Here is a 21,280-nt window from a genome sequence, read left to right as displayed (position 1 = left end):
GGATACAAAATACTACAAAATGAACCAAAACAGGCCTCTTTAGCTCTTCACGTTACCGAGATATTTAATTTCGAAAAGTAGTAAAAAAAGACATCTATACCCCCCCATTCTTTCAATTTTTTTGAAAAATTAAAATTTTAAAGTGCTTTTTTTGTACTTATTTGACTTAATTGAAGGTCCTTTGGTATAAATATGCCCTTTGCTGTGCATTAGAACCCTCCTAGAGCAAAATAAAAAATTGCCAAAATTGCACTTTTTGCAAAAGTGACATTTTTTCAATTTTTGACTGATTGTAACTTTTTTATTTGAACTCCTATAGATTTCACTGAAACGCCATTAGAAAAGGGATAAAAAATACTACAAAATGAACCGAAGCAGGCCTCTCTAGCTCTTCATGTTACCGAGATATTGAGTTTCAAAAAGTATTTAAATAACTCTCTTTCTGTAGCTTACTTTTATAAATAAAACATTTACGGCCAAGAATATCATCAATCACATTCATTGCTCAAAACACCATCTTTTCGAACGTTTTTCCAAGACGAGTCAAAAGACCAGGTAAACCAATTAAGAATGTGCGGAGGACTTTGCGGAAGACAATTTAAATGACATTCCAAACGTTCTACACTCCGATTATCTTCTACAAATTGCCAGCACTAGCAAAAAAGCCCCACTATATTAATCCGAACAATGGTTCATTGTCCCATGCACCGGTCCTTTGGCAAATAAATGGCTTGGGAAGAATTTAACGGGAAATTAGGGCCGGGTATGATTAAACGAGGAAGAAAGTCGAAATTCGTCACACCACAACAAGATGACGGAAACCATCTAAGGTGAATTAATGGGCCGCACACCAGCCCGAATCCATTCTTCATAGATCCAGTCAATAATACTGATTAATGGGCAATAAAAATGGTACTAAATTAATGACTCTAATAACCACCATGCGTGGTTCGGACTCGACATTACCTCTTAATTAAATTGATTTGAAGTCCAAGATGAAATTTTGCACTTCCTTAATGTAAAAGCTTATAGAGGCAATTAGAGACTGTTAATTCCTACTTACTTCTAGAGACAATACGCAGGAAGCGACTTTAAATTACTGCACTAGAGTAACTGTCTTCCTCAAAGCCACAATGTAATCAAGTGCCGGAAAAAATTAAGAAGTAAGATTTAATGAGAATTTTTATCAATGGCGTACGTGTGAGATAAAGATGTAATTTAATTATGCTTTTTTTTGTCACGCAAAATGCGAATTTTTCACTGAATTCCAAAGTGAAAAAACTGCTGGCAATTTAACCTAAAACCTATACTCCTGCAAACATTAAAATTCTGGAAAGCTAATTAAACAAATTCATTAATCATCGAGTAATTAATCACGTCCATTTAGAAACAGTTTCGTTATAACCACCATGATTAGAGCAAATTGTTAAATTTTCGGAAATATCATAACAATGATTTTAGGGTGGCTATTTATTATATTAAGGGTTGAGAGAATATTTTAATGGTTAGGAAACAGTGGCTCGGGGTCAAAGGGTTTTGTTAAATTTTAGTTACACAATGTAACGTGTGGATTTAATAGGTTGTTGAAATTTAATTACAAAAAGAAAATTTGTATTGACTTTCTAAATAGCAGAATTTTATGGTTGTAAAATGTTTTGTGTTATTTGCAATTTACGATACAATGCTGAAATAATTTGATCTGTTTTCTTTATTTCATAACTTGGACAATACACGAGTTAACAAAGCTATTCCAAAACCAAAGAGGACACTTTTGCATACAGACTAGTTTTAAATGAGATAGCTCAATTTTACCAGAAGTGTAAAACTGAACAAAATGACAATTTCTTGACAACATAAACAAAATATGTCTACTAGAATAATTAATACAGATTTTCAAACATCAATTTAGTAAAATTTGAGTTTGGAGTCTCCACGAGTGTTAAAACTTCCACAATTTTTTTAAAATTGCCAGATGTTTCTAAATACTAATGGAAACATTTCAAAAATTGCCAGAAGCTAGAGGCCTATAAATACTACTGAAAATTGCCAGAAGCCTCTACGACTATTTTAAAACTTCCACAATATTTTTAAAATTTGCCAGATGTCTCTAAATACTAATGGAAACATTCCAAAAACTGCCAGAACTTTTAACAAGTGTTCTAAACCTTGCAAACATTTTTCCAAACTGCCAAGATTTTTTAAAATCTCCAGATGCCTCTAAATACTACTAAAAACTGTCCAAAAATTGCCAGAGTCCTATAAATACTACTGAAAATTGCCAGAAGCCTCTACGAGTGTCTTAAAACTTCCACAATATTTTTAAAATTGCAAGATTGCTCTAAATACTAATGGAAACTGTCCAAAAATTGCCAGAAGCCTCTAAAAGTGTGCAAAAATTTCTCAAAATTGCCAGAGTCCTATAAATACTACTGAAAATTGCCAAAAGCCTCTACGAGTGTCTTAAAACTTTCACAATATTTTTAAAATTGCCAGATACTTCTAAATACTACTAAAAACTGTCCAAAAATTGCCAGAAGCCTCTAAAAGTGTGCAAAAATTTCTCAAAATTGCCAGAGTCCTATAAATACTACTGAAAATTGCCAAAAGCCTCTACGAGTGTCTTAAAACTTCTACAATATTTTTAAAATTGCCAGATGCTTCTAAATACTACTAAAAACTGTCCAAAAATTGCCAGAAGCTTCTAAAAGTGTGCAAAAATTTTTAAAAATTGCCAGAGTCCTATAAATACTACTGAAAATTGCCAAAAGCCTCTACGAGTGTCTTAAAACTTCTACAATATTTTTAAAATTGCCAGATGCTTCTAAATACTACTAAAAACTGTCCAAAAATTGCCAGAAGCTTCTAAAAGTGTGCAAAAATTTCTCAAAATTGCCAGAGTCCTATAAATACTACTGAAAATTGCCAAAAGCCTCTATGAGTGTCTTAAAACTTCCACAATATTTTTAAAATTGCTAGATGCCTCTAAATACTAATGGAAACTTTCCAAAAATTGCCAGAAGCCTCTACGAGTGTCTTAAAACTTCCACAATATTTTTAAAATTGCTAGATGCCTCTAAATACTAATGGAAACTTTCCAAAAATTGCCAGAAGCCTCTACGAGTGTCTTAAAACTTCCACAATATTTTTAAAATTGCTAGATGCCTCTAAATACTAATGGAAACTTTCCAAAAATTGCCAGAAGCCTCTACGAGTGTCTTAAAACTTCTACAATATTTTTAAAATTGCCAGATGCTTCTAAATACTACTAAAAACTGTCCAAAAATTGCCAGAAGCCTCTATAAGAGTGCAGAAATTTCCAAAAATTGCCAGAGGCCTCTAAATACTAATGGAAACTTTCCAAAAATTGCCAGAAGCTTCTATAAGTGTGCAAAAATTTCCAAAAATTGCCAGAGGCCTCTAAATACTACTGAAAATCACTAAAAGCTTCCACGAGAGCCTTAGATCTTCCACGAATTTTTTGCCTCTAAATACTACTGAAAACTTTCCAAAAATTGCCAGAAGCCTCTATAAGAGTGCAGAAATTTTTTCAAAATTGCCAAAACGAGTGTAATAAATCTTGCACAATTTTTTTAAAATTGTCTGAGGCCTTGTTCTAAACGTTGCAAGAATGTTTCAAAACCACCACCTATTTTCAAAATTCTTGTATTAGGTTAAAGTTTCTTTGTAACCTTCTTCATCTTTCTCTTCAGTTTCTAGGGAGGAGATTTTTTTCAAAGTGATTTTGACAATCATTGAATTTGTATTTTTTTCAAGTTTCAGACAGTGATGCCAATTTTACTAATTTTTTACTATAGTTCTGAGAGGATTAGGGTTAGGTTGGTTCGAACTTGTACAATTAAAAATTAACCATTTTCTAGTCTTTTTTGTGATTATAATGTTTCTGTCCATAGAAAGTGTAAAACAATGCTTTTTTTACTGGAAGATTTCTTTTACTGTTTTTTCCGTTGAATTAATGCAAATTTTAAAATTCCTACACCTACCTTAACGACCTTCCTCGAACCATTTTAATAAACGAAAGGTTCAAGTTTACTATTGTATTTAAATTTCAGTGAGGACATCTTCTTCAATGACAGGTGTGTGTAAAGTTATGCAACCAAACTAACTATTGTAACAATTCAAGTTCAATACTGAGAAATTCACTCAATATTTCAAGCCTAAACTCAATCAATACTAGGACTGGCTTTTGAGCCGTCGAGGCAAACTGATTATCATGCAGAAAAATAGCAGGATGTAATTTCCGCAAAGAATAACGGGGAACAAATAAAAATTTCAGGGTTACTGGAAGAATAAATAAATTTGGCTTGCTTCTGATAGACGGATAACAATCTGATTTATGAAAGATTCATTACGGACCTCTAAATGTGAACATTTTGATTGATCGAGTAAAATTTGAGGGAATACGGTTTCTTTGTAGATGGTTTTTTCCCCCTGAAACCGACACAAAACCGTTGAGCGCACAATGCGAATCTCCATTCATAAAAAAGACTGTACCTTTCTATAAACGCACCAGAATGTCGGATGCATCCTTTCGTTTTAAAATTACCATTAACTTCCTTAAGAGATGTGCTTAATTATTGGTATTGAATTTTAATTATCCGCAACCGTACAGTGTTTACAAGTGCGTTAAGCCTGCTGATAGGTGACAGAAAATGTCGGTGATTCCTTTATGCAAGTACTAATTAGCGTTTTACTAAACCATTTTATGGTTATTTAAATAATCCGCGGATTTGTACGATAATTAAGTGAAACGGACATCTGGACATTTCACCATACAAATTCAGTTAATAAACTTGCAAGTTTCTCCTCTAAACTGCATTGAATGAAATAGTAAACGAGTTTAGAATTGAAAATTCAAAAAAAATAATACAAATCGGTTAATAAAATATAAAGTAGTCCACAACTGGACTGGATGGTTAACGGGTAATTTGTTTTGCCTAGTTGGTAAATTATAAGCGATGCTTTTACACGTCGCTGATTTTTAGAGGCTTTATAACAGTAATAAGTTACCAGTCAATGCACACGAAATCCGGATGTACGGGGTGTGGCAAAAACCGGGCCCCCAAAAAAAAAATCGCTTTATTAAATATTGCTTTTAGATCAAACAATCCTAATAACCGAACACAATGCCAATAGGAAATAATCACACAAATTGAAACGTCGTTCAGCCTATTAATTCCACTAAGAAATTTTAATTGGTATGGTTGTTATTATTTATTTTAGATTAAACCTTCCAGGGTAATCGTTTTTGCCGTTTTGCAATTAATCACAAGCGTCAGATTTAAATAAATGTTTAACTTTTCTATTAATTACTGATTTCTTTTTGTAAGTCACTGTTTTAGACCCATAGGTAATTCCAATAGTAATTAAAGTATTAAAGAATAATGGAACGTTCTAAACGATTAGTGTAAATCGTTGCTTTTTATAGTAAAGTCATTGAATGTTATTGGTTATTTATTACAAGAACAATTAATTGAGTTTAAATGCAAAAAAAAACACATAAATATGTAAGTGGTAAATGTAGTATTCGTAGTTTGTGATTGGTCAAAAAAAGCAGGAAACTAAAACTGCATTTTTGACCAATCACCTTACTTGGTTTTCCAGAACATTAATGACACTGACAGAGAGAGGAGCAATTACTTTCTTTTCACTACGTCATTCAACAGTTAGTCACGTGACCATTTCATCACAAAGTCTGAATAAATTATTGTGACTGTCAAATGATGTCACATTCGTTTTGGTACACTGAAGCATATCACAGAGTTTATCTCCATCTTTGTCTACAGCATTGATCTGCCATAGGTCTGTTCGCAGAACGAATCTCCAAATAATAATCAGAGGAATATGTCCAGCTATTGGCCATTACCGTTAAAACGTCAATGTCACGTGAGCATTCAACCAATAAAAGCCAACAATTTTTCATTTTCAGTTGGAAACCAGTTTGAAATTGCCTCTACGAACAGACCTATTAGTTTCTTCTACTTTTCATGGAATTATCACTACTGTCACGTGATTATTTAAATAAATAGTATTCTAGTGTCACGTGACAATCGCCAGTAACGTCAAAACCCGGTAACTGTGTCGTGAATCTTCTAAAAACTACAATTTTCTTACAGTACTTGAAGGAATGCTGGTTTTGACTTCCATGACCGTGAAATTTGTGACTGTTTTAATAAATAGCATCTTTAAATCACGTGACAACTGTCACTAACGTCAAAACTGTCAAATTTTGTACAGAATTTGTGAAAATTTCCATTGAGAACAGTTTTTTGTAGTATATGAATTATGACAAGTTTATAACGCAATGAAATTAATTCTTCACAGCTGTCACGTGACTATCTAAATAAATAGTATTCTGGTGTCACGTGACAATCGCCAGTAACGTCAAAATCCGGTAATTTTGTCGTGACTCTTCTAAAAACTACAGTTTTTTACAGTATTTGAAGGAATGCTGGTTTTGACTTCCATGACCGTGATATTTGTGACTATTTTAATAAATAGCATCTTTAAATCACGTGACAACTGTCACTAACGTCAAAACTGTCAAATTTTGTCCAGAATTTGTGAAAATTTCAATTGAGAACCGTTTTTTGTAGTATATGAATTAAGACAAGTTTATAACGTAATGAAATTAATTTTTCACAGCTGTCACGTGACTATCTAAATAAATAGTATTCTAGTGTCACGTGACAACCGCCAGTAACGTCAAAACCCGGTAACTGTGTCGTGAATCTTCTAAAAACTACAATTTTCTTACAGTACTTGAAGGAATGCTGGTTTTGACTTCCACGACCGTGATATTTGTGACTATTTTAATAAATAGCTTCTTAGAATCATCTGACAACTGTTGCTAACGTCAAAACTGTCAAATTTTGTCAGGAATTATTCAACATCACGGTTCTGAACAGTTTTCTTGCAATATTCGATACAAAACGTGTTTTTGGGTTTTATAACTGTTAGTTTGACAGTTATCACGTGACTCTTTTAAATACTTTATCAAGATCATGTGACAACTGTCAACTTTTGTCCAGAATCAGTCAGTATTCTGTAGAAGACGTGTTTTTCAGCTTTATGACAGTTTTTACGTGTGTCTTTAATAAATGGTATCCCAAAATTACGTGACAACTCTCACTAACGTCAAAACTGTCAACTTTTGTCCAGAATTTGTCAAAATTTCAATTGAGAACCGTTTTTTGCAGTATATGAATCAAAACAGGTTTATAACGCAATGAATGTAATTTTAACAGCTGTCACGTGACTATCTAGGTAAATACTATTCTAGTGTCACGTGACTGAACTGTCACTAACAGTTTTCTTGCAATATGCGATGCAAGACGTGTTTTTGAGCTTTATGACAGTTTTTACGTGACTGTCTTTAATAAATAGTATCCCAAAATTACGTGACAACTGTCACTAATGTCAAAACTGTCAACTTTTGTCCAGAATTTGTCAAAATTACAATTGAGAACCGTTTTTTGCAGTATATGAATCGAGACAGGTTTATAACGCAATGAATGTAATTCTAACAGCTGTCACGTGACTATCTAGATAAATAGTATTCTAGTGTCACGTGACTGAACTGTCACTAACGTCAAAACCGTCAAATTTTGTCAAGAATTATTCAAAATCATGGTTCTGAACAGTTTTCTTGCAATATTCGATGCAAGACGTGTTTTTGAGCTTTATGACAGTTTTTACGTGACTGTCTTTAATAAATAGTATCCCAAAATTACGTGACAACTGTCACTAATGTCAAAACTGTCAACTTTTGTCCAGAATTTGTCAAAATTACAATTGAGAACCGTTTTTTGCAGTATATGAATCGAGACAGGTTTATAACGCAATGAATGTAATTTTAACAGCTGTCACGTGACTATCTAGATAAATAGTATTCTAGTGTCACGTGACTGAACTGTCACTAACGGCAAAACTGTAAAATTTTGTCAAGAATTATTCAAAATCATGGTTCTGAACAGTTTTCTTGCAATATGCGATGCAAGACGTGTTTTTGAGCTTTATGACAGATTTTACGTGACTGTCTTTAATAAATAGTATCCCAAAATTACGTGACAACTGTCACTAATGTCAAAACTGTCTACTTTTGTCCAGAATTTGTCAAAATTTCAATTGAGAACCGTTTTTTGCAGTATATGAATCGAGACAGGTTTATAACGCAATGAATGTAATTCTAACAGCTGTCACGTGACTATCTAGGTAAATAGTATTCTGGTGTCACGTGACAACTGTCACTAACGTCAAAACCGTCAAATTTTGTCAAGAATTATTCAAAATCATGGTTCTGAACAGTTTTCTTGCAATATTCGATGCAAGACGTGTTTTTGAGTTTTATAACTGTTACTTTGACAGTTGTCACGTGACTGTTTTAATAAATACTTTATTAAGAGCATGCGACAACTGTCACTAACGTCAAAACTGTCAAATTTTGTCCATAATCAGTCAAGATTACAGTTCAGAGCAGCACTTTGCAGTATTCTGTAGAAGACGTGTTTTTTGGCTTTATGACAGTTTTTTGACAGTTTTTACGTGACTTTTTTTAATAAATAGTATCCCAAAATTACGTGACAACTGTCACTAATGTCAAAACTGTCAATCTTTGTTAAAATTCCAGTTTAGACTAACGTCAAAACTGTCAAGAATTATTCAAAATCTCGGTTCTGAACGGTTACTTTGACAGTTGTCACGTGACTGTTTTCAAAAGAATATTGGTATGTAGGTATAATTTTAAAATTTCTAGACCTGTATAACCCTATGAAATAACTACCATTTGACTTGAACATCTCTGGCATTACTGATACGTATCGCACATTTTTTGACATACATTTTTGGTTCTTAAGTTACACTGCTACGCGATTTTCATAGTTTCAAACAAATATTTAGGTTGGAATGTAATGTTTATGGTCAAAATAACCGTAAAATAAAAAGGAATCGTTTATTTCAGTTAAACAATTCTGTCATTTGCGTTTGCCCCAAAAATAGAAGCAAAACTTTCTTTGCCGCTCTTGATGAGAAGAATCAACTTTAAATTAATTAACTGTGAGTGTTTGCTTTCATCAATTAACATGTTTTATCGTACTAGTTGAGTGTAAAGATTTATTTTCCCCGTGACGGCCCAGTTCGAATCACCAACTTGGATATATCCGCATTTTTACGCACACAACTCCGCGATTCTTCAGATATAGACACAAACTGGCTTTAATTAGAGTTTAAAAGAAAAATAAGGTCAAATCTACAATGTCGGTATTTTTTCCTAGAGCCAACGTTAATAAATCGCGAGCACTTTCATTCACGCAATTCCATTTTGACAGTATTTAAATGTAATCAATGCCATTTAAATCTTGATATACTGAATTAATTGACATTACTACAAACGGCATTCACACTGACAGGAATTTCCTGAATAAAGGATTAGAAAAGATCTTGTCAAAGATTCTGCCTGAATGGCCATCCAGACTTTTACTTTACGTGGTTTGTCCTTTCTCTTCGTTTTTAGTGGCCAACGTGAAACAAATAAACATTTTTACAACTTTTCGGGCATTATTTACTTTCACTAGACAATTTGTTTGCTTGTTGTACCTTTAATTGTGTGTTATTACTCAACCTGTTTCAAATCTATAGCTCTATCGGAAAAAAGACAGGTTTTTGTAAAGTGATAATTAGACAGGAAACGTACAATGTAACATTACGTAAGCCGTACGTCGTAACTCTATATTTGGGATCAATTTCATATGGTGTAATTGAACTCGAGTTACTTATGAAACCTTACTTGCATATGGGTGGATTGTCTAGGTTCGAGTAGCTCCTAGATAGAAAGTAGAGCGGCTGAAGATGATGTTTCGTCCTTTTATAGTTTCTCTGCTTTGAATTGTTCCGACAATTATTTTACACTTGGTTCTTTAAAAGTCTCGATGATTGTCAGTTTAAGATACTTTTTCTTCAAGTACTTCCTCTTAGTTGTACATTTTGTAAGTGTTTCTTGTTCCACAGTTAGAGACAATCAAACCACCTCAACTTAGGCAATTTTTTTCTCAGTTAGGAGAGAGGGAAAAACTGACTTTTGCACTCTTAATTAAGGCCACCGGAACCCCACTGAATTCTGACTATACAGGGTGAGCCAAATTGGTGCTGCATGTATGGGGATTTTGTTTAACTTTTGAGATACAGGGTCGGTAAAATGGGGAAAGTTTTAGAAAATTAGAAACTCTATCCTAGAGAAGTTTTTAAAATTCGTTATTTTTGAATAATAGAATAACCGAGAAACGACTAGAATAGTCATCTAGGGCCTTCAGACTGTTTTCTGGGGTCTAGAATACCTGAAAACTCGAAAAGTACTTAGATTAGCAGTTTTGCCCTAATAGAATAATTTGTATGGCAAATTTGCTTGCAATTGACATTTTGGACGTAATTAATTCTAGAATAGTCACTTAGGGCCTAGAATCTAGTTATTCAGACTGTCTTCTAGGATCTACAAGACGTGTTTTTGAGTTTTATAACTGTTAGTTTGACAGTTGTCACGTGACTCTTTTAAATACTTTATCAAGATCATGCAGCAACTGGCACTAACCTTAAAACTGTCAAATTTTGCCCAGAATCAGTCAAGACGTGTTTTTGAGCTTTATGACAGTTTTTACGTGACTGTTTTTAATAAATAGCATCCCAAAATTACGTGACAACTGTCACTAATGTCAAAACTGTCAACTTTTGTTCAGAATTTGTCAAAATTTCAATTGAGAACCGTTTTTTGCAGTATATGAATCAAGACAGGTTTATAACGCAATGAATGTAATTTTAACAGCTGTCACGTGACTATCTAGGTAAATAGTATTCTGGTGTCACGTGACAACTGTCACTAACGTCAAAACCGTCAAATTTTGTCAAGAATTATTAAAAATCACGGTTCTGAACAGTTTTCTTTCAATTTTTGATGTAAGACGTGTTTTGAGTTTTATGACTGTTACTTTGACAGTTGTCACGTGACTGTTTTAATAAATACTTTATCAAGAGCATGCGACAACTGTCACTAACGTCAAAACCGTACCGAAACTCTACCCTAGAGAGAGTTTTTCTGCAGGCAGAACACGTTTTTTAACTTTTAAAAAGTTTTGAAAATTTGGTTATTTTTGAATAATAGAATAACCGAGAAACAACTAGAATAGTCATCTAGGGCCTTCAAACTGTTTTCTGGAGTCTAAAATACCAGAAAACTCGAAAAGTACTTAGATTAGCAGTTTTGCCCTAATAGAATAATTTGTATTGCAAATTTGCTTGTAATTGACATTTTGGACCTAATTAATTCTAGAATAGTCATTTAGGGCCTAGAATCTAGTTATTCAGACTGTCTTCTAGGATCTAGAATATCTGGAAACTCGAAAAGTACTTAGATTAGCAGTTTTGCCCTAATAGAATAATTTGTATGGCAAATTTGCTTGCAATTGACATTTTGGACCTAATTAATTCTAGAATAGTCATCTAGGGCCTAGAATCTAGTTATTCAGACTGTCTTCTAGGATCTAGAATATTTGGAAACTCGAAAAGTACTTAGATTAGCAGTTTTGCCCTAATAGAATAATTTGTATGGCAAATTTGCTTGCAATTGACATTTTGGACCTAATTAATTCTAGAATAGTCATCTAGGGCCTAGAATCTAGTTATTCAGACTGTCTTCTAGGATCTAGAATATCTGGAAACTCGAAAAGTACTTAGATTAGCAGTTTTGCCCTAATAGAATAATTTGTATGGCAAATTTGCTTGCAATTGACATTTTGGACCTAATTAATTCTAGAATAGTCATCTAGGGCCTAGAATCTAGTTATTCAGACTGTCTTCTAGGATCTAGAATATTTGGAAACTCGAAAAGTACTTAGATTAGCAGTTTTGCCCTAATAAAATAATTTGTATTGCAAATTTGCTTGCAATTGACATTTTGGACCTAATTAATTCTAGAATAGTCATTTAAGGCCTAGAATCTAGTTATTCAGACTGTCTTCTAGGATCTAGAATATCTGGAAACTCGAAAAGCACTTAGATTAGCAGTTTTGCCCTAATAGAATAATTTGTATTGCAAATTTGCTTGTAATTGACATTTTGGACCTAATTAATTCTAAAATAGTCATTTAGGGCCTAGAATCTAGTTCTTCAGACTGTCTTCTAGGATCTAGAATATCTGGAAACTCGAAAAGTACTTAGATTAGCAGTTTTGCCCTAATAAAATAATTTGTATGGCAAATTTGCTTGCAATTGACATTTTGGACCTAATTAATTCTAGAATAGTCTCTAGGGCTTAGAATCGAGTTATTCAGACTGTCTTCTAGGATCTAGAATATCTGGAAACTCGAAAAGTACTTAGATTAGCAGTTTTGCCCTAATAAAATAATTTGTATGGCAAATTTGCTTGTAATTGACATTTTGGACGTAATTAATTCTAGAATAGTCATTTAGTACATAGAATCTAGTTATTCAGACTGCCTTCTAGGATCTAGAATATCTGGAAACTCGAAAAGTACTTAGATTAGCAGTTTTGTCCTAATAAAATAATTTGTATGGCAAATTTGCTTGCAATTGACATTTTGGACCTAATTAATTCTAGAATAGTCTCTAGGGCTTAGAATCGAGTTATTCAGACTGTCTTCTAGGATCTAGAATATCTGGAAACTCGAAAAGTACTTAGATTAGCAGTTTTGCTCAACTAGAATTATTTTTATTGCAAGTTTGTTTTCAAGCAACATTTTGAACCGAAATAATTATAGAATAGTCATCTAGGGCTTAGAATCTAGTCATTCAGACTGTCGTCTAGAATCTAAAATACATGGAAACTTCAAAAATAAGCTCTAAGCTCTATTTGTTTGTTAATAATATCTCGACCCGCTTTTTCGTGTCTGTCACTGTTATCCAGTAATATTTTGCATGCAAACTATTTTCGTGATGATCCAAAAATACTCTTTGGATGATAACCGGAAATCGGTGACAGATACGGATAAATGGCCAAATTCGATATTTAGGTCTCAATTTAAATTTGTGTTGAAGTAATTTCACCGAAAAAAAAGTCAATTTAGTTGAATATTTTCACCATTACAATTGCACTAGATCTTTTGTTAGTGGCTCAATGATCGTAGTGGCCTAGAAACATATTTTCCAAAAGCCGTACATAGTAAAAACCATCAAAAACGGCCAATAAAATAACAGTTAGATGGTACTAATAGTGCATGCATTATTTTCTATTCAAGGGTATAGGAAAAGCGATACGTTTTATTGATACACCGAACTTATGTACGCCAAACGCTTCCTGGCTTTATATTTAAAGGCATCAAAAGGCTTTTTTGATTGAATGGATCTTTCATTAATAATGTGTAATAAATTATAGTGCACTGAAAATTTGGGGCTTTAAGTGATGGTTGATTTCTTTGAAGGTTCTCTGAAAAGCTGGGATATTATTGTAAAAGGTGTAAAGTGGTGTGCTTTCTACTAAAGACATCAATCAAAAGCACAATTTAAGTGGTAATTTGAAAGGAATATGCACGATTATTATTGTACATTTTCTACCGGAAAAAAATTAGACAGTCATCATTCAATTTACTACTTCTTAACATTTGATTGTCTGCTATATCCTGATAAAAGTAATACCAGACCGTATGTTAATCACACACTGGACGTACCAGACTTTTAAAACGAATCACTTGAGATTATCGTTCCATTGGGATGTAATTGTTCATCTATACACAGCCACTGATCATGAAATATGCATTAGAGATTTCCGTAATGTCTCTACCTACGTCGTGGCTCTAAATAAGATAAAAACAATTTATTTCAGTCGTGGTTTTAATGAGGTTGTGTCGTTTCAGGGTCCGCAATCGTTCTTCCGAGATCTTCCAGGTGTTGTGCTCCCCGACCGATTCTTCTCCAATCAAATCCAGGAGCTTCATGTCGAAGAGGGCTTCCCAAAGCAACGATTCCTTCCAAAGATTATTTGGCGCACCCGAAAATAATCGGATGCCTCCTAGGAGAGGATCTTTGAGTAATCAAGGTGAGTTGTTAAGAAGTAATCAGTTACTTTCACTTTTATAAAAAGTGCTTAATTGCTGTAAAAGTTGATTATTTCTTTATCGTTTGCTTGGGAAAGGCTTACAAAAGTTACCACAAAGTGTAATTAGATGCATTAAATATTTAGTTGATAGTTACAAAAAGAGGATCAATCATAAAAAAAGTGTATTTTTTTGCACGATTTTATGAAAATATTATTTCAAGGGTCACGTGAAATATTTTCAATAATAAAATTAATTTTTTAAAGGTTACAACACTTCTTTTAACGTCAAAATGGATCCTGAAGATCACGTGACCGTTTTAAATGTCAAAATATTATTTGAATGGTCACGTGATCGTTGTTCAGTTTAAACTGATATTTTTTAAAACCACGTGTCTCTTTTTACATTGAAAATGTCTACATGACAATTTTCAATCATAAAATGTATAAGGTCACGTGAGTGCTTTTGAGATTAAACTGATATTTTGAAAATCACGTGACTCTATTGAAAGTGCAAACGGTCACGTGACTATTTTCAATCATGAAATTTAATTTTAAAGATCACTTGACTTTTTTTAACATCAAAACAAAAAAAATAAGTATCGTAACTTTTTTTACAGTGAAAATGGTCACGAGACGATTTTCAATCATCAAATTTATTTTTTAAGGTCACGTGACCGTTTTTGAGCTTGAACTGATATTTTAAAAATCACGTGACTATTTTCAATCATGAAATTTAATTTTAAAAATTACTTGACTTTTTTTTAAACGTCAAAACCATTCCTGAAAGTCTCGTAACTCTTTTTACAGTGAAAATGGTCACGAGACGATTTTCAATCATCAAATTTATTTTTAAAAGGTTACAACACTTCTTTTAACGTCAAAACGGATCCTGAAGATCACGTGACCGTTTTAAATGTCAAAATATTATTTGAATGGTCACGTGATCGTTCTTCAGTTACAACTGATATTTTTAAAACCATGTGTCTCTTTTTACATTGAAAATGTCTACATGACAATTTTCAATCATAAAATGTATTCTTAAAAGTCTAAAGACGCTTTTAAACCACAAAACGGAATCTTAAAGGTCACGTGACCGTTTTTGACCTTAAACTGATATTTTGAAAATCACGTGACTCCTTTTCAAGTGCAAACGGTCACGTGATTATTTTCAATCATCAAATTTAATTTTCAAGATTACTTGACTTTTTTTTAAACGTCAAAACCGTTCCTGTAAGTCTCGTAACTCTTTTTACAGTGAAAATGGTCACGAGACGATTTTCAATCATCAAATTTATTTTTTAAGGTCACGTGACCGTTTTTGAGCTTAAACTGATATTTTGAAAATCACGTGACTATTTTCAATCATGAAATTTGATTTTAAAGATTACTTGACTTTTTTTTTAACGTCAAAACCGTTCCTGTAAGTCTCGTAACTCTTTTTACAGTGAAAATGGTCACGAGACGATTTTCAATCATCAAATTTATTTTTTAAGGTCACGTGACCGTTTTTGAGCTTAAACTGATATTTTGAAAATCACGTGACTATTTTCAATCATGAAATTTGATTTTAAAGATTACTTGACTTTTTTTTTAACGTCAAAACCGTTTCTGAAATTCTCGTAACTCTTTTTACGGTGAAAATGGTCACAAGACGATTTTCAATCAACAAATTTATTTTTTAAGGTCACGTGACCGTTTTTGACCTTAAACTAATATTTTGAAAATCACGTGACTCCTTTTAAAAAGCAAACGGTCACGTGACTATTTTCAATCATCAAATTTAATTTTCAAGATTACTTGACTTTTTTTTATACGTCAAAACCATTCCTGAAAGTCTCGTAACTCTTTTTACGATGAAAATGGTCACGAGACGATTTTCAATCATCAAATTTATTTTTTAAGGTCACGTGACCGTTTTTGAGTTTAAACTGATATTTTGAAAATCACGTGACTTCTTTTAAAGTGCAAACGGTCACGTGACTATTTTCAATCATGAAATTTAATTTCAAAGATCACTTGACGTTTTTTAGTTTTAAACACTGAACCACACGTGACTGTTAACAGTCAGTTTTTACGTTTAGACTGAAATTTTTAAAGTCACGTGACTGTTTTAAGATTAAAAATTAAATTCTTAATGTATTAAGTTAAGTATAAAATGATGAATGGGTTAAATCTGATAAGTGTTTACTGCAATAATTATTTTCTTGTAAATTAGTTCTTGTATCTTATTTGTGATACTGAAATCGTATTCTTTTTTATTTATCATACAGTTTGTCTAAAATCAATTGAGATTTTATAGGGTTGACATACCCAAAATCGATGAATCATGAATAAGGCGACGTGAAAATATCGATTTGGTATTTAAAATACACCTACAACCGGCTTTAGGCTTTTAACTTGCTTGTCTGATAATTTTAGGTCGTCCACCTTCATTGAAAAAACGAAAAAAAAACAATTTTTCTGTACTAACAGAGTTTCACCTATATTTCATCTTTTCTGATTTTTCTTCTTGAACCGGAGAGTACAGTTTACTTTCGCTTATAACAAGACGTCGTGCATTAAATTAGACATCTAAAAGCCGAACGTAATTGTTGTAAAGGTGTGTTTAAATAACAAATACGTCTCGACGATGGTCTGCAATTATTATGGCAGGTAGGTGGGAAATCATTTATCACGGCTGCATTCGAATGGTAATTATCCTGAAGGAAAAAGTGCGGCATAACGTACACGCAACTTTCCCTTAAAAATCTGTAAGGAATTTTCCGGTAATATTCGACCCAATTAGAAAGCTTTAATAACTTTAAGAAGATTTAATAGCATGTTTACATACAAGTAAAAAAATGTGCAGGGTGATAAAACAGCTTTCCACTTAAAGAAAATTGTAAACTTTCATTAGACATCAAAATTAATTGAATACGACAAGTAGTTTCTGAGATATTTTGTCTCAAACTGTTTAGTGTTTCCTTCCTTTTGTCTTGTCTGCAAATTAAACAATTTGCCCTCACTAGCATTCAATTAAAGGTTTAATTATTCATAATTTTATTGTAAATTGTTTGAGTCATTACGATTGGAAAATCTAAAACTGGGAGGCAATCATATATTCGTTCCCTATCATACATTTTTCCCTTTTAATTAAACTAGTTTGCAATTTAAACTAGACATGATATACTAGGCTATAAAATTAGTTTAATTTCCTGTTCGAGATTCAATTAAACGATGCTTTTGCAATTAATATCACAAGTGAGTTTGTAAGAAGCCTTATTTTTCCATGTAACTGTATCGTTATGCTGATTAGCATTATTCTAGTACGATCTACCTGTTTAGTTTCAGCTTTGCTGCTTTTGCAAAATCACGATAATTATTATTAATGACTGGTAAAGTGATCCCATCGGAACTGGTTGCCTGTATTTTTCTTAAATATTATGTATCATTGCACACGCACACTCATTTTAACAAAATACTTACTGCAAACTCCTTATTAAAATAATTATTGTTTTTTTTTTTTTTTAAACGTACTCTCTCCATTAGAAACTAACTAAATTGGCCTATTAAAATGCTGGAAAATTTCATTAGTAAATGCAGAATCACATCGAGTAATTGTAACTGACAGACCCAAAAATTATTAAAATCGCTTTAACCGTTTCTGAGATACTAATTTGAATTTTGGTTTTCTCCGTCAAATTTGACAGCTGTCAAAACTCTGAAACCGCCACAAACCCTAAAATTGCTTGTGTGTCACCAACTGTCCTCAAAATGTATGTTTTGGTGTTATGATTTTAAAAACTTAGGGCAATTGACTATTGCCCTTCTGAGGCTGTGTCCCAATTTTTTCAGAACTTTTAAACTAACGGAAATACTGGACGTTGAGTGGCAGGCCATCAGTTAACTGGTCCAGTAATTTGCACTGAAAATCAAATTTTCTGAGATATTTCAGAAACTGCTTGATGCATTCCTGCTCATGAATTTTTCAGAATTACGTTACCTAACCAATATAAAGTGTCTAGAATATCTAATTACGAAATTTAAACCTTTTGCTTTTCAACGTTGCTAATGTAACTAAAAATGTAATAAAAAAAAGCTCAAAATCTTACTTTTTCTGGCAAAACTAACCAAACATTCTTTGTTTGAATTGACGTTTCACAATATGACAGACAAAAATAGGAATTGCATTAAAAACAGCCTTTATTCGCTCCTACTTCATAGCTTAATTGAAAACACCATAAATTTAGGGCAACCAATATCTTTGACATTTCACGTGACCATTCAGTCTGCTCCAATCCATCGGTCACGTGTTTTTTTAATTCCTTGTAAACTTAACTTTGTAATTAAATTTTTGTTTTTTCAACTCGATTACTTGGCAAAATTCAGGAAAATGTCAAGAAACTTGTAGAGAATTCAATTCTCCACTAAATCACAAAAAAATTGTATTTTGGCCTAAATAGCTTCAGAAAGAACATAACAAAATTTAACGATACAGTTGAAATCAAAGTAAATGCAGGTTCAATCGCTTTAACTGTTTCCGAGATACTAAGAGAACGTTAATTCATATACCTGTCTATGGGCAAAAGACAGTTTGGTTTGAAGGTGGTTTTCTCCGAAACTACTTGAGTGATCAAAACAATTTTTTCAGGTTTCTATTGTTTAAATTGTGGCGTACAAATGTGTCAAATTTGACAGCTGTCAAAATTCTGAAACCGCCACAAACCTTAAAATTGCTTGCGTGTCACCAACTGTCCTCAAAATGTATGTTTTGGTGTTATGATTTTAAAAACTTAGGGCAATTGACTATTGCCCTTCTGAGGCTGTGTCCCAATTTTTTCAGAACTTTTAAACTAACGGAAATACTGGACGTTGAGTGGCCGGCCATCAGTTAACTGGTCCAGTAATTTGCACTGAAAATCAAATTTTCTGAGATATTTCAGAAACTGCTTGATGCATTCCTGCTCATGAATTTTTCAGAATTACGTTACCTAACCAATATAAAGTGTCTAGAATATCTAATTACGAAATTTAAACCTTTTGCTTTTCAACGTTGCTAATGTAACTAAAAATGTAATAAAAAAAAGCTCAAAATCTTACTTTTTCTGGCAAAACTAACCAAACATTCTTTGTTTGAATTGACGTTTCACAATATGACAGACAAAAATAGGAATTGCATTAAAAACAGCCTTTATTCGCTCCTACTTCATAGCTTAATTGAAAACACCATAAATTTAGGGCAACCAATATCTTTGACATTTCACGTGACCATTCAGTCTGCTCCAATCCATCGGTCACGTGTTTTTTTAATTCCTTGTAAACTTAACTTTGTAATTAAATTTTTGTTTTTTCAACTCGATTACTTGGCAAAATTCAGGAAAATGTCAAGAAACTTGTAGAGAATTCAATTCTCCACTAAATCACAAAAAAATTGTATTTTGGCCTAAATAGCTTCAGAAAGAACATAACAAAATTTAACGATACAGTTGAAATCAAAGTAAATGCAGGTTCAATCGCTTTAACTGTTTCCGAGATACTAAGAGAACGTTAATTCATATACCTGTCTATGGGCAAAAGGCAGTCTGGTTTGAAGGTGGTTTTCTCCGAAACTACTTGAGTGATCAAAACAATTTTTTCAGGTTTCTATTGTTTAAATTGTGGGGTACAAATGTGTCAAATTTGACAGCTGTCAAAACTCTGAAACCGCCTCAAACCCTAAAATTGCTTGCATGTCACCAACTGTCCTCAAAATGTATGTTTTGGTGTTATGATTTTAAAAACTTAGGGCAATTGACTATTGCCCTTCTGAGGCTGTGTCCCAATTTTTTCAGAACTTTTAAACTAACGGAAATACTGGACGTTGAGTGGCCGGCCATCAGTTAACTGGTCCAGTAATTTGCACTGAAAACCACATTTTCTGAGATATCTCAGAAACTGCTTGATGCATTCCTGCTCATGAATTTTTCAGAACTACTTGATAATAGTAATACCTAACCTAACCTAACCAATATAAAGTGTCTAGAATATCTAGTTACGAAATTTAAACCTTTTGTTTTTCAACGTTGCTAATGTAACTAAAAAAAAGGAATAAAAAAGAAAAAAATCTCAAAATCTTACTTTTTCTAGCAAAACTAACCAAACATTCTTTGTTTGGATTGACGTTTCACAATATGACAGACAAAGATAGGAATTGCATTAAAAACAACCTTTATTCGCTCCTACTTCATAGCTTAATTGAAAACACCATAAATTTAGGGCAACCAATATCATTGACATTTCTTGAGTCGCGTGACCATTCCAGTCTGCTCCAATCCATCGGTCACGTGTTTTTTTAATTCCTTGTAAACTTTGTAATAAAATTTTTGTTTTATTACAAAATTATAATAATATAATTTTTAAAATAATTTTTAACTCGATTACTTGGCAAAATTCAGGAAAATGTCAAGAAACTTGTAGAGAATTCAATTCCCCACTAAATCACTAAAAAATTGTATTTTGGCCTAAACAGCTTCAGAAAGAAGCTATTTGCAAGAAAACTTTTAGTGACAACTCAATGACAACATTATACATGACAAAATGTCACAATACAGTTGAAATCAAAGTAGATGCAGGTGGTAAAACATAATGATATTCATTTTTTTTCCTTTTTTGAACTGTTTTATCATATTTGTCCAACCAGGTGTGACCAAGAATTTATTTTCCGCGACGATGCTTTCTCATTCAACAGCTCAGTGATTCGGCGACAAGTACTAATATCTCTAATGATAGTGTTGATAGGACGCCTGCTGCACCGGATGACCACTGGACCCAATCAAAAAAAATGTACAAAAATACTAATTATCATCGGGTCAACGACGAAATAATTTCAGGTCGGAAAAAAAAGCCGCAAATAACTGTTTACTTGAAACGATTCTAATTGCGGCACGAATAAGCGCGATTGTTAAGTAATTATAAAATCCTAATTGGATCAGTTCTTCAGCGCCTGTGTTTTATGTGGTTTGCCCCGAATAGGGTCCGATTTTCTATAACTTTCCATTAAATTAACCGTTCAAGTGTTTCCACTTATTTCTTAAACCAATATACTACGAAATGGGCAAGCTTGAGTTAATAAGCCCACTCGGAAATTACGGAAGGTTTTTCGGACCGGAAATTGGTGACCGGATTGGCAATAGCATCCATTTGTCCAGGAAATTTAATGGATCGAGTGAAATTTCGCATAAATTCACGTGCTTATTTTTATAGCTC

At 32.8% G+C, this 21,280-nt stretch overlaps 1 protein-coding gene across 2 annotated transcripts in view; it reads left to right on the top strand.

The window, feature by feature from the left end:
• LOC145729706 (uncharacterized) overlaps positions 1-21,280 on the top strand; it is a 34,581-nt gene that overhangs the window by 9,556 nt on the left and 3,745 nt on the right. For both annotated transcript variants that reach the window (XM_081980566.1, XM_081980568.1), the window contains one exon: positions 13,875-14,056. In XM_081980566.1, coding sequence (XP_081836692.1) covers positions 13,875-14,056 — 182 coding nt within the window. The remainder of the gene's footprint in view (positions 1-13,874; positions 14,057-21,280) is intronic.

The sequence above is a fragment of the Ips typographus genome, linkage group LG5 (genome assembly GCF_016097725.1).
Source record: "Ips typographus isolate SLU linkage group LG5, UJ_Ityp_2.0, whole genome shotgun sequence".
In the NCBI taxonomy this organism is placed as follows: Eukaryota; Metazoa; Arthropoda; class Insecta; order Coleoptera; family Curculionidae; genus Ips; species Ips typographus.
The sequence above is the reverse complement of the archived record's forward strand: the minus strand, read 5'-3'. Positions and strand labels throughout refer to the sequence as shown.